Consider the following 15361-nt stretch of genomic DNA (forward strand, 5'->3'; position numbering starts at 1 on the left):
TTGAGAGAAGACTTAAAAAGAATCTGCAACGTGCAACCCGTCGTCCAAGGTCATGAGATTTGTGGGATTTATGAATACGACAAATTTATTTATTTTAAAAGGATGACAGATGCTCCCTATAAATTTACTCTAGTAATACAGATCAGCAATAGAAAGCTTTGCAGATGGTGATTAAGAGTTACTAGAATATATCTCTATCATAGAAATAGAAAGTCTTTAATTTTAGGCCAAATTTTTTGCATTCAGAACTGTAGTATTAAGTATATTTTCCTTCCTGTTCAATACAAACCTGCGTACAGTATGCATTAATGATTTTCAATACTATGCCTTGAGATGGACAACATGCAAGAGAGCTGCCTCTACTTTCTTATTCCATTAGATAACCCTAAATTACATGAAAAATGACTGAAATATAGTTGAGGATAGTAGCAAAATGAAAATTCTCTCGTTCTGAACCACTATTCTCTGACAATTAACAGAACCCAAGCCAAGCTCTAATGACTTCCTGTTGGTCATGTATTTAAGTAATAGCCGAATCTCAGTAATTCTGATTATACATCAGTATTTTATATGAAAAAACCTTCAGGCTCACAAAATTAAACTAGAGTCTTACACAAATTACAGAAGGAATTACGAACATAGTTATCAGACAAAAATAATGTTTTCCATGGTATAGTCTCAGTTTCCTTGGAAGTAACTAAACGAATGCTGCCATTGAAATGTAAAGTGAACTTCAGAAGTGGAAAAAGGAAGTCTGTAGGACAGACCAGCAACTACGGGCATGGGAAGTCATTTTGTACAGTAGCTTGATTTCTTTGCTCACCAGAAACATACACAAACGAATACTTCCAAATAAATCTCCCCCCAAGAACACATTACTTTGAAATAACAGGCAATCACTTCAATGAATTTAAGTACAACACATGATAAAACATATTAAAGATATTAAAGTGATTTACTCATTAATATACGCTGACTGGAAACCACTAAGTTGAGGGAATCATTAACATGGAACAACTTTGGGGAAAAAACAGACACTACTCTGTCTGGCCAAGCCAAAGTAAACCTATCAAACCAGTTGGTATGCAGGGTATTGGGAGTAATTTTAGTTTCCCCAACATGTCCTGTCCAAGAGCACAGTAGGGAATTGCTCTTAAAAAGGGACTTATTTTCCAAGTTAAGATTCAAGTTTTACATTGAATATGAACTATTTAATACTATTAAATTTATTACCGGGATAGAACCACTCAGATCACTGGAGAAAGGATTTCTCCCACAGATTTTGTTGCTTTTCCCAGTCTAAGCATCTGTGTTAGAAGAAAAGGCTTCAGGCATTTAAGACACTTACTAAACCTTTGTGGTTTCTACTGTAAACCCTGTATATCCCACAAAATCAGCTGTAAATGTGGGTACCTACAGAATGGAGCTGTAGAAATTAATGTACTAAAGCTACTGAGGAAATGTAACACATGGAAAGAGTCAATGCAAGTCTCTGTCTCAAGATCGGTGAAATTCTGACAGGTCTGAAAGTCCAGCTGCTCAATTTCACGCTACTTAACATGAAGTGAAGATGTGCATCGCCAATTTCAACTTCAGGTAACACACAGAACCAGGAATTTTTGAGGCTGATGAAATGCTCCCATATTCACATATTCAGTAAGTATATTCAATATGTGTACTCAAACCATATACATGGCCAAACAAATAAGCAAGGAGATAACATCAGAGCTGCAGTTCTCTCAGTCTCAGAGAATGGACGTAGCTTGTCCAGCAGCCCCAGAAGAGCACTGGGCAGGAGCTCTGTGTCCGGGCAGTGAACCTGAGAGGCCAGAAGTCTTCAAATCACTGGGACACCTCAAAGGCCAGAAGACAGCCTAAAGGAAAAAAGGTTTTTCTGCACCTTTTTTGGGAACAGATTGGGCAGAAAGAAGGGGCAAGGCAGGTGGTAACAGGCAGGCTGTCAAACCTAGAACAATGCATTTTTCTCCTTAGGCCTAAGAGGTGGTGACCTGCTAACTTCCACAGGATGCCACCTTCCTGTCTTGAAAGTAGTTTGATATAAAGCACCGGGTCTTCACCAAAGTCTCAGTTCCTACAACAATTTCACTTTTCATTTCAAATTTTCATGCTGGGAAAGTGAGGGGGGATGCTAGGGGCAAGTTGATCTTACAGTGCAGGCAGCTGGAATGAAAAAGGTCATAAGGCAAGGGGGAAACGTAAGTTTATTTTCCACAGTTCTTTAAACTGCCTCTGAACGTTTGGTACTTCTGCTCATTGGCCTTCTCTCCTGCTGTGCTGAATCAAAGCTTCATAAAGTCCACGCTCTTTTCAGAATGCAAAAGGAACGCTTGTGACAGGCAGAAAATACTACCACTGGCACTGGCATGTCACTTCATCAGGGGAGAGCTGCACATCCAAAAATGCTGCACAATATAAATGAAATTATGTTGTCCATCCCCTGGAAAGAAAATCCTCATTTAGCACTTAAGATCAGCAATAATTGGATGCAAAGCCTGGGGGAAAGACGAGAAAAATCACAACACTGGAAGGAGAGGAAATGTGATAGAGACAGAAAACAACACGTTATTGAGGAAAGAGATGTTTCTGGACAGTAGTTCAATACGCAAAATTTGCGCATAATGCAAAAATAGAACAGGAAAGCGGACATTTTGAAGCACTCCTGACCTGTGCTCTTCACAAGGGACTGTATGAACTCCCAGGACTGAATTCCTCTTGGAGAGCTAGAATATCTATTCATTTAATGAAAAAGTAAGAGCTTCAGAATTATGAGAAATCCCCTTGAAATTTTTCATTGGGCCAATGGAATAAGCCCTCCCGACTTTAAGAGATCATCCCGTCTTTTCTCTCTCTAACAACTTTGCTAAATTTAGGGATGTGCTTAAATCCTTTATTGAGTGATAGAACAATTAAAAACTGCTCATTAGGGAACATAAAAATACACACATTTCACAGTTACTGGAAACCTCGTGTTCTGTCATTTCAGATTGATCTCTATTGCTGTGTGTGTGTGTTAAATGCAAAACATTCAAAGATTAGTGGAATCGCTAAATTTATGGCTTGGGTATCATTTCAACAGAGCGCAAAATCTCAACCATTTATAAAAAATGCAGCAAGTGTAAGACTGGTCTCACAATTAACTAAGAAATACTGAAATTTTGCTAAGGAAAATAAGGCAGGCGATACTGACACTTGTGGTCATTTCTAGATTGCTATTTTTCATACAGTTCCAAATATGCTTGTGATAGTTCAGGAACACACTGGGATCGCAAAATAGCCACTCGCATTACAAATATTCTGTAACCCTGTCCTCTCTAATCTAAATGCCATCCTGGAAATGTATTCTTTCTGAAGCAGAGACAAGTGGGCACTGGCCATACACATAATAATCCTTAACACAAAGTTTAAACTAAGCATTCTGATATCATGTATGAACACATTTCAAAATGAATAATAGTAGTTTTAAAGTAAAGATAACTACCTTTGAAAGTGTTGCCATTAATCATTTTGAATTGTCACTTGAAAGGCTTTAAATACATTACAGCTGAAATAATACTACAATTCACTCTGATAAAACGGAATAATCTTTGCAGAGTATTCATGGAGTACTCAAAAAGCATGGCCTATATGGGAACATTTGGTTTACATGTCAGCTGTGACGTATGTATTTAGTTTAACTTCCAGGGGACTTGTGGCCACCCGGCAGAAAATTATCTTTCTTCCTAAGCAGTACACTTGACTATTGCAACCACTGTACATTCATTTGAGAAACTTCTGTTACTGTTGTCAAGAGAGAACTTGATTTAAATGGCTCATCCTTAGGGTCTAATTTACTTTAGAAGTAGTTTGACAAGGTTTGACTGATACCCTACAAAAATTACATAAAGGAAAATTTTGAAGTTTTTGGAAGAAAATATTCCAAAGCTACACACCTTTGTTTTGCAGATACATGCTGCGTGGTTCACACTTGTCTTGTGCCTAAGCTATTCTAGGCATCTTATCTGACTCCTTACATCTGTTTCTAATTTTGCAGAACTCACTGCACAGTCACCCTTGCACTGGCCACGGTATCTCTATAGTGTTCCTTACGTACACACGGCACATCTTCACATCGGTACAACTCCTTTCTAGCTTTCAGAGACGGAAGCATCTCAAAGGCTAACACTGCAGCTTCTAATTTAAGATGTAACCATAGTAACATTACGGAATATACTACTCCTTGGATCAAGAACAAGCAGTCCACTGACCCTTCATGGTGCGATTTAGCCAAAATAAAGCTTATTCCAACCCACAACCACAACAAGGTTACTTAAATCTTCAGGTCATACTTCCAGAGCAAAGCAAGTTCCACCCTCCTGAAATATCCAGGAACCTGCGGTATCTTATAAAAGTGCTAAAGAAGGGAGTTAGATGAAAACAACTTTATTTCTGAAACTTTGACTCCCTAACACTACAGTCACATGCACAAATAGAAAGTAGCAGAGGGGGGAAAAAAAAAAAAGCCTTTTCCTTAGTTTTCCACAAGATGAGCAAAGATCTGCTAAAGGCAAAGTTATTGAAATTTAGTATGTATAGATGATTGATAAATCTGATCATGTTTCTAGTCAGTTAGCAGAATATGCATCTAGGGTAGTAAAACACAGTGACTGCCTGGAGAAGCCTTATTTGCCACTGAAGGCAGTACCTCCCCAATCCATATGATAGACTAATTATGCTTGCTTTATCCTTTGGCTAAAAACAACAAAAAAAGTCCAAATCACTGAAATCTTTAGCTTTTCAAAAAAAAGGATGGACAATGCACTGACCAGCAAACATTTTGGTAAGTATGCTGCTAGTATTCTATTTTCAGAATCCCCCACTGAGAAATTTTATTTGTAGCATATAGTAAATATAATCAGGTGCTTCAACATAGAATGGCCAGTCACTGAGAGAAAAGAAAGGAAAGGAACACGAGTTTCATCAGGAACATAAAGACAAATTCTATAATATAGGTATGTCTGTAACAAAGTCATTTTACATCCATCAGTAATTGAAATCAAGTGCCCCCAGTCCTGCAATACCAGACTTCGACCTTTACCAAGGAAGAAAGCCATTAACATCAAAAAGGCAGCTTAACAGCACGTGTTTATACGTTAGCACCATCCAGCTTAATTGACTAACCTAAGATTACAAAAAGCTTTTAAAAGGGAAGCATGTGAAGCATGTGTAAAGGAAGCATGAGCAAAGCAATAGCTCCTTCTCCTGTCATCATGTAGGCACAAAAAAGTCATACTAAGAGCACCAAATGGGTTAAATGAAGCTTTGGTGTTTAAATACTTATAATTCCTTTGCAGTGCAGAACAGCTTTTGGAAAACGGAAATAGAATGTCTCGCATTAAAAATCCCCCAGAGAATCATAAGTTACAGTGTCAAGGAAAAGTGAAAACAATTTGAAAAAACCTTCAATCATCCATTTAATAATCATACAATTTTTATACTCTTCACCTATCATTGTGCTCGTACTGAATATGTATCATTTATCAAATAGGAGCAAGAGCCTGTAAAGGTTTCTGGCTGCCTTTGGATTTAGTCAAAATGAATGCAAACAATCACGTGGGATTCAGCCAAGCAATGACGTTAAATTCTGCTCTGTCAGAAGACAGCATCTGTCAAAGCCCACATTTAAACTGCTGCCTGCCTGTGCAGCAGCTGAAGAACTACGGAATGGATTTCAGAGACCACAATCCTCGCCTAAAACAGCTCGAACCCATTTCTACTACTGCCTAGCAACAATGAAGGAGGGAAGAGAGGCAAATCCTATTACTGAAGGCAAGTGAGCCACTACGTGCTAGCACTCACAGCTAACATTACCATTAGAAATATGGATACTGAGGAGAAGAGAACACAGCACTGCATTGTCCGGCAAGGGAAACACCAGATGTAAAAGCTCCAAGACATCGGCTGCAAACACCAGACGAGCCCGATCGGAACAGGAACGAGAACTACCGTCCTTTTGTTCGAACAATGAACAAAAAGCCCCAAGACAAGGACAACACTTATGAGCAGGGAAGGTAACGCGGCAACGGGCAGACAGATGGACAGATTGGATACCGTGAAAAGCGATCGCAGGAAGCAGACTGCTGGGGGATGTGCGCATGTTCGATAGCATCTTTTTTGCTGAAGTGATGGCGTGCCAAAACTATTTTCTGGGGGTATAATCCTTGCACCATAAATGGCCTGACCAAGGAAGGTATGTCAAATCCTTGTGTGTGATATTCATTCAATTGTCTGTTACCTTTTCAGCCATTCCAGATAATGATCATTCGTAATCTGCAGAGCCCGGAGAGATAACATGTCTCTAAACAGGGGAAAAATTCCAGCAGGTTTTCCTTTCACCACCCCGAACAATGTCACTATCTCAGACTCCTTTAATACACTGCTTACAGCCTGCACAAGGTTGGTGTGGGTACAGGAGGGATTAAAGGGATAATGTAGCTACTGTAATGATTGCATTTAACTGAGAAATTAAAAACTCCAAAGCCTCCAATCTAGAAAAAAACAGTTAGAAATCCTCGGAAACTAGGTCAGAATTAATCCTTATCTGAAGTAATCTTAAAGCACTGGTAAAATGGCCATGATGTGACACACACTGAGAGCACTGAACCATCAAAACAGACCATGCAGTCAAATTACATTATCTAAAAAGTGCCTTCAGACCTTTTTCACACTTGCTTTTCTTTTTTTTTTTTTTTTTTTGCCCCTGAAACACAGCAAAATGTCAGACTAATATCAGCCAAGCACAAATTGGGAGCGTGCAGAAGACTGGACATGATTTAAACCATCAGCAGCACAATCAGGCACCACATTTTACAAGTAATATCAGGCTCCACTGAGATCCCAAAAGGAAACCTTCAAACACTACACACTCAAAATGGTGAGCACGTAAATTACCTCATGCCATCACTGCAATTTCTGCTTAATAGGAAAACACTGCCTGTTTAACTTGGATTGTAAAATGGCACTCAAACTAATTGTCATTCATTTCTACTTCCAGTTTAAATTTAAATACTTCATCAAACGCGGCAAGCAAGCAAGAAGACAGATTACTATTTACAATAGAAACTTAAGACCTAAATCTATAGTGATTTCGGCACCACGAAATCAAAGTGCTTATCTGCAGAATCTGCCAATAAGCTGCCATAAATCACCAAATCGGCAACATAAATGTGCTTTCTTTATCCAAGGCAATGCTAACATGCAGTGAAGCAACTGCGACTGGAAAGAGCTCACATACCTAGGGATGCATCTCACAGTCACCCATTTCAGATCACTTTTAAAGCCACTTCCCAGGACTTTTAAAACAAACACTGAATTCTGCCCTCAGGCAGTACTTCTGGAAAAGCATGCCTAACTGGCAGTGCCACTTCCCTATCTGACATTTTAAAGCCTGAGCATCAGACCTCAGCTTGAGCACTGCCTGTTTTGTGCGAAAGATTAATGCAGTTTGTAAGTGAACTCAGGCACGGTACGTGAGGCCTAATATGCAACTGCTGCTGTTTGTCAGAAGAGCGGCTCGAGCTGCCTTCTGAACTCTTCTAATTAAAGAATTTGCCCACAGCTAATCAAAATATGAAAATCCAGGACGTGTAAACAGGGAGACGAATCCTTCAAACTGCAAAGCTACAATTATAGAGCAGGACTGAAAGTAGAAGGAGCTGAAACACTAGCAGAGCACAGACCACAAACCAAAATCGAGAAGGCATTCACAGTGCACACACTGGGCATTTGACAACAGACCAGGGACCGCACAACCAAGTGCCCAAAAGGAAGAACTATTCTAAGTCAGGGTTTCGAAATGCAGAGTTATGTGCAGCAACATACTTTCAGAGGACAAGGTGCCTGTATAGAGACCTTAGGTTATACTTGGTTATTTGTTTTTTGTTTTTACCTACTGCCAATGGTTGGTGCCTGTCCATAAGCTTCCCGTGAAATTAAATCTTAATCAGGCAAATGCAGTAGTGCTTTAACCCTAATTAAACTGAGAGAAAATAATGGTTTTCTCATGACACTATTTGATGCTGTTTTTAATATATACTGACAGCTCTCTACTTCTAATCAATGCATCCCAGCACATATTTTTTCAATGGAGCAATTGCTATTGCTGGATTTCAAATGCTTAATACCCACTGTAACATTTTACACCTGAATTACAAAGAAATCAAAGCACAAAGTTGTTGTTTGTGGTGGTGTGTGTGTGTGTTTCTTTTTCCTGCAGTCAGCTTTATGATGCTAAGGAACAGGTGTGGGTCCTTCCTTTATCCATACAAGGCCTTTTTAAAGGGCAAACAGGGACTGAAGGTTTTCTAGGAAATTCCCACCTTGAAAAAAATCAAGGAAACATGTTAAGGGAGAAAGAACCTCTTTGAAAATAAGCTCTGTAATGATAGATGAGATGAGAATCGTAAGAAATCTAATATGCACAATGTGAACATGCAGTCAAAAATGGGAGGGGGGGCGTTCACCCATTACAACCCCATTTCTGGGACAATTTCTCTGTGCATCATGGAAAGGCAGCAGTTTTAAGTTCACACAAATAATATATAACCAGATTCTCCCTTTTGCTTATTCTTGTGTGAAAGTAGGAGCACAAAAAAGCCTACTACCTTACCTAAAAATTAAAAACAGATTAGTAATGCGGTACAGATTTGCTGAAGTATTTGCATCTAATGACTGAAGTTTTAGAAGTGGAATAATTCAGTGTGGCAAAGTTAATCCAAATTACAGCTGCTACTCTGCATTCAGCTCCTCATGCAATTCTTGTTTTGACTTCTTCCTAAACTGCATACGCAAAACGGAATGATAATTAATCAAGTATTCCCACAGTTGTGCTCCAAGCTGGTATCGAACAATTATTTGCCCTGAGTTCTAGGATACCCTTTGAAGTGACATTTGTGTTTGCTCATACAGAGATATCCATCCCAAAAAGCTGAGTTTTCATTTAAAACTCACTGCACACCACAGTGAAACTAAAAATTATGTTTTGAGAGCAGGCTTTTATTTTCTAAGCATGCAAAAGAAGGTGTAAGTGCTCAGGTAAGCATACATCTTCCACGTCAGGGGCTTAGTTCCTTTTTACCCTAAGGTATAATTTCTGAGCTAAGCAGCATTAAGAAGAACAGTATGGAATTTCAGGCTGATTCTCAAGCATCATATTTTAGACACAGGTTTAACATCTGTGGAATGGAAAATAATTTTTAGATAGCTCAGTTTCTGGTACATAGCATCAGTCCCAAGCAATTAAAAAAATAATAATAAGAGAAATACTTTCAGTGAGCTTGAAAACAAAATTCATGAACATGATGTAACAACAACGGGGAAGAGCTTAATAGATCACCAGGCAAATATTTTGCCATTTCAGACAGAAGTAAGGGGCAGTTTTGTCTTTTTAGATACATTTATCATTACAAACCACAGTTAAAATCCCCGCTTACTTGCTCCTCCTGGTGGAGGTTAATAAGACAAACTACAGTTTCAACTCAGTGCAATACTACTTCCCCTTGCTTCCAAATATTGTGAGTCTTCTTGTGATGTCTTCTGTATATACATTACTCTGTTAATATATCAACTGACACAGTAATTAAAATAAAGTTTAGTTATATGTCTCCCCTTATCCTTTTTGAAATCTCATCTTTTCCCCTTACATTAACTAGGCAGACTGAACATTACAGTCACACATAATATTATTCAACTGCCATCTCTTCTTAAATTACTTCCTTACAGCGTAAAATCCTGTAATTTCCCCATATAACATGTCACTTAGCTTTTAAATGCAGAAATTAATCCAAATATTGGTTTTAGAAGATAGAAAAGTAATTAATAAATTACACATTTATATTAAAAATAGCATTTTCTGTGGGACCCTTATTCAACTGTCATCCTTTTTCCTATACAAAACCCTAGGGCCCAGAAATAAATTAGAGCAAATTGAAAATCGCAAACGAATTGCTACTGTGCAGTGAAAGGTTCATTTACAAGATGATGTGATCAGCTTTTAATATGCAGCATCATGAAGCTGCCATATTGACTCTGCTCTTGAATATGAAAAAAAATTAGGAGAAAATGAAGCAGACTACTTTGGCACTTTTTCCTACAGTTACAGCTGCTATTAGCAATACTTCACATTTCTGCATGATAACTGAAGTACAGCAGTCACGTTTAAATCCACAGAGGGAAAAAAGAGTCACGTTCATCAGATAGTTTGCCAGAAAGTAACTTAGAGCTGTGCAGCGTTACTTCTTGTTAATATGAGCATCTACTTAAGATCTCTGTCCACTAAAAAATCAACAGCTTGACTGTAAATCAGCTGCACACGAGCCTGGCACAACAGCCAGGAGCTGAGTCTTTTCCTTCATTGTGGAGCAGAAGGTTAGAGGTGCTTGAAAGGTGACCAGAAACGTTATCATGTGTTACCATCTAAGGGCTGTGCGGTGAGGTTACTGGACCCTGAAAATTAATTTTGACAGGTGCACCTTCTCATTGACTTTCTGAACACAGTCGGGGCCGGTGGAAACACGCCAAGCAGTGTACTGTGACTAACAGAACTCTGCCATAATCGGCCCTGCACCGTCTGTCCCACCACCACTACATGACCATTTTACAAAAAGGGTTTTTAAACTGAACCATACTAGCCTCTGCATGTCAAATCAATTTTAATTAACGCCAATAAACCTTCCATCTGGTATCAAGCCCTTTTCATTCAGTCCTCTTCAAGCACTGTACAAGGATTGCAGTCAGTATACATGATGCTATTTAAGTCTACTTCACACTTCTTCAGCTAGCACGATCAACTTTTTCTAGTTGTTTTGTTTGCTTTTGGGTATTTTCAACTCTTACCATAAAAAAATTATAAGCAATCAAATCCAATAACTTCGGGTTTTTTTTTTGTTGTTTGTTTGTTTGTTTTTTTATAAAAGTTGTCTTTTAGCAAAAATCTGACCTTGTTCATATTAACATGGGCTGTTTTTCAAAAAAAAAAATGGAACTCAGTTATAGGTTCATGTCTAGTTTCTCATTGTAGCTTTTTATATTATGAACAGGTAAAATTAAGAATTTGTGTTCTGTTTTGTTTTTTTAAACCTTTGCAGAGTGAGCCACTTGCAGAGAATCACTCAACAAAAGCAAAAGAAAATGAATACCAAAGAATAGCAGTGGATCCAGAAAGGAAGGGAAAAGCATTTTGCTTGGCCATTGTCTCATCATTGGATTCTTACAACATGCTTCAGTGGAGAAGACGACACTGCTGCTTTGCAAAGATGACCTGGAATACCAAAAGGTCTCTATTTCGCACCCATCTCATTGGCCTGGTCTCTCTCGTATTCCTTTTTGCTGTGTTTCTGTTTTTTAATCATCACGACTGGCTGCCAGGCAGGGCTGCTTTCAGAGAAAATCCCATGGCTTACACTATACGAGGATTTAGGTCTACTAAGAGTGAGATGAACCACAGCTCTCTAAGGAACGTGTGGAAAGACGCCGTACCTCAGACTCTCAGGCCTCAAACAGTCATCAACTCCAACAACACCGAGCTGTCACCCCAAGGAGTTACCGGTTTGGAAAACACACTCAGTGCCAATGGAAGTATTTACAACGAGAAAGGTGCTGGGCATCCAACTTCGTATCATTTCAAATACATCATCAACGAGCCTGAAAAATGCCAGGAGAAGACCCCTTTTCTAATTTTGCTCATTGCTGCAGAGCCAGGCCAAGTGGAAGCTAGACAGGCGATTCGACAAACCTGGGGTAATGAAAGCCTGACACCTGGCATCCAAATTGTTCGCATCTTTTTGCTGGGGCTAAGCATCAAGATAAACGGATACCTCCAGCGCACCATACGAGAGGAAAGTAGACAATACCATGACATCATTCAACAAGAATATTTAGACACCTATTATAATTTAACCATTAAAACTCTGATGGGAATGAACTGGGTTGCATCTTATTGTCCAAGTGTTCCGTATGTTATGAAAACTGACAGTGATATGTTTGTCAATACTGAGTATTTAATACACAAGCTTCTGAAACCAGAACTTCCTCCAAGGCACAAATATTTTACAGGTTATTTAATGAGAGGTTACGCACCTAACAGGAACAAGGATAGCAAGTGGTACATGCCACCTGATTTGTATCCAAGCGAACGTTATCCTGTATTCTGCTCTGGAACCGGTTATGTTTTTTCTGGAGATTTAGCAGAAAAAATCTTTAAAGTCTCCTTAGGCATCAGACGTTTACATTTAGAGGATGTATACGTGGGGATCTGCCTTGCCAAGCTGCGAATTGACCCTATGCCTCCACCCAACGAGTTTGTCTTCAATCACTGGCGAGTTTCTTACTCCAGTTGTAAATATAGTCACCTAATTACCTCCCATCAGTTCCAACCTAGTGAACTGATCAAATACTGGAACCACTTACAACAGAATAAGCACAATGCCTGTGCCAATGCAGCGAAAGAAAAAGCAGGCAGGTATCGCCACCGTAAACTGCACTAGAAGGACAGCACTCCCTCTATCAAATATATCCCACGTGCAATTTGTAAATATCGCTGAACGCATGTACAGTGAAAAGTGGATGAGCTTAACGGGACAGCCTTTAGTTGATCCCCATCTCACATAGTGGAGTCTGAAAATTATTTTTTTAATTTAAAATAAAAAGTATAGTTCTTGATAACACTACTATTATGAAACCATAACCAAAAGGTTTTCCCAGCAAATTTGAAGAAAAAAGATAAGATTTTTTGTGTTAATGTGCAATAATAAGCATGCACACTTTGGTGGTCCAATTGCTGACTTCTGTGCCAATAAAATATAATTGAGCATATTTTCCACACAAATTTTATTTAAAAAATGCATCCATACCTCCAGTTCTTTTCAGTGTAATGATTTGTTATCTCGAATTGCTATAAGTAAAATGAAAAATGAGAAACGAAGGAAATGCACAAAGGGCAGATCAGTTTTACCTTCGAATACCACATTAAAATTATTATACACTTCTTTAACATACAACATATTTAGCAGTGTCACATTTACAATTAAGATACTACCAAAAGAACGCTAAAACAATGCTGAAGTACTCCGTTAAAGTACATCCAGTTCTGGCATGGTTGCTTTTTGGGAGGGATTAGGAAAAAGAAGGATAAATGAAAACAAAGTTCAGACTACCACTTTGTACATCGCCTTCTGAAATGTTACTGGTGTTCTTGATTCAACTCCAGTTTCAACTACATCCTCCTGAAAGAGGTGACAAAGTTGCTTAATTCTGTAGAAGTCATAGGGCAAGCTCCTAAATTCTGGTGCCAAGTAACATTCATTTTGGCATCTTCGTGCAAATTCATTGAATCTGCTATTAATTTCTTTACATAACTTCAAGACAGCTCAAAGGCTGATTGGATATGCAAAATGGAACTTCAAGCCTTTCACCACAGTCTCAAAAACTTTCTGTTTTGTAAAAGAGGGAGGAAACCTACTAAATCTTTGTTGATTTTGCTCTTCACTGCCTTTAAGAAAAAAAAAAAAAAGAACCAGTCAAGTGAAAATAGGTTTGCTAGAGGAAATTAAGCCAAACACTTTACTTTATAGATGCGGAGGACTAAGTCATAAGATTGACATTTCCAGATAGCAATACGGGCAAGAACAAAATGGAAGCAATTTTAAAAATTAAAGCTACAACATCTGCCACTGAAAACAAGATTGAAGAAGAATTTAAATCTATTTGCAGGTTTCCAAGTTTTCTAACAAACAGAACTTTTATTTTCCAACAAAGTTACAGAAGCATTGCACCAGAATCAGGTTATTACTATTTATCACAGTGCCAGGGTAAGCAATACCCGCATTTGATTAAGCAGTAAATGATGGAACTGTGATTAGTTTTCTGTTTGACCAGTACTTTTTAATTGGGTAAAATACAAATATTTGATGTACTTTTATTATTTAATAAAACTGATAATATTTATGGTCCTTCAGCCTTCACTTTTTATAGTAAAGCTGCTCAGGAAGAAATAAATTGCTAGCTTCAGCATTAACTGACATTTCTAGTTTTCCCTAATTCTTAAAGTGTAGTTTTCATACCATGCACAATACCGAGACCACAGCAGGTTTTTTTTCCTTGTAATGAAAAGACGAATCATCTTACTGAGCACTCTCAGCAGCCCTAAGGCTGTATATATCCAGGAACTTAGGCACATAAGCAGACTGTATCACACTGGTCTAGTCCTCCTAAGGAATTCTAAGGAGGTCTTATTGAAGATGGGTAAGGGAATTTGCTCTTCACTATTTTTTGGGTGGTCCTCCAATAAACTGTCATACCTTAAATCATAGAAATGGACATTTCTGGGGAAAGCAAATGTGTGAAAATAGTAAATTTATGCAGAACAGAAGAACGTTCTCTAACTCGATTGAAATTGTATTGACTTAGTTATCGTGATGATTATTGGCATTCATGTAACACAGTAGTACAAGCTGCGTTCGAAGTGTTTGGGAACACTCTTTAAACATTAACACCCATTTGTAGTTCTCTTCTGACCTCCTTCCTTCCTGGTGAGGACTTGAGCACCAGTCCCTGCCTTCAGTACTTTCAAGCTAGACCATAATTTACTCTACTTGGATTTTCCCAACTTTGGCTAGTTCAAAATGTTGTTACTAGCTTCTGGGTCTAGTCCAAGAGGTTAATAACTAAACATTAAATAATTTGGCACTTTCATTATAAAGTTTGGCAGCCAAACAACCTCTTGGGTACTTCACTTCGGAGTTCATGCAAGATGCCAATCTGCCTGAGTTTGGCAGAATTATGTTACAATACCTACGAGTTCAGTACATTGAACTTCTTCCTAGTTAAAATACTAGTGAGGAGTGTAAGATGTTAAATAAAACCCCATTCATAATGTCCTTTTAAGGGCCCAACCTACTTTTTAAAAATTGTGTTAATATTTGGGTATGATTTGAAACTACTCTATAAACACATTTAAATCACTATCAAGAAAGCCAAAGGCTACTTAAACCTTTTTTATCCAAGTGTTTTCTAAAAAAAAAAAAAAAAAAAAAAAAAAATCAGTAAGACTAGTTTACTCAACAAGGTATAGAAGTTCGTGCAATATTCTCTTTAAGTGTGTTTTGTTTTGTTTGTTTGTTTTTTTCCCCGCTCCCTGAATGTCTGCTTCAGATCATATGCAAAAACATGAGTAAACTTATTACAGGAAAACATGCCTTGTCATCAGCACCATCATTGTGGCAAAGAAACGTTTTAGACAAAGTAAGCAAGGGAACAAAAACTGGAATTCAGCAATTTTTCCTCATTTAACTTTAAACTGAATAAAGAT

At 38.2% G+C, this 15361-nt stretch overlaps 2 protein-coding genes across 2 annotated transcripts in view; one reads left to right on the forward strand and one right to left on the reverse strand.

The window, feature by feature from the left end:
• CDC73 (cell division cycle 73) overlaps window positions 1-15361 on the reverse strand; it is a 96798-nt gene that overhangs the window by 31290 nt on the left and 50147 nt on the right. The window lies entirely within an intron of this gene.
• Window positions 5767-13559, forward strand: B3GALT2 (beta-1,3-galactosyltransferase 2). Its single transcript, XM_035537325.2, has 2 exons — window positions 5767-6247; window positions 11142-13559. The coding sequence occupies exon 2, from the start codon at window positions 11271-11273 to the stop codon at window positions 12537-12539; it is 1269 nt and encodes a 422-aa protein (XP_035393218.1). The 5' UTR covers window positions 5767-6247; window positions 11142-11270; the 3' UTR covers window positions 12540-13559.

The sequence above is a fragment of the Cygnus atratus genome, chromosome 8, assembly GCF_013377495.2.
Source record: "Cygnus atratus isolate AKBS03 ecotype Queensland, Australia chromosome 8, CAtr_DNAZoo_HiC_assembly, whole genome shotgun sequence".
NCBI lineage: Eukaryota > Metazoa > Chordata > Aves > Anseriformes > Anatidae > Cygnus > Cygnus atratus.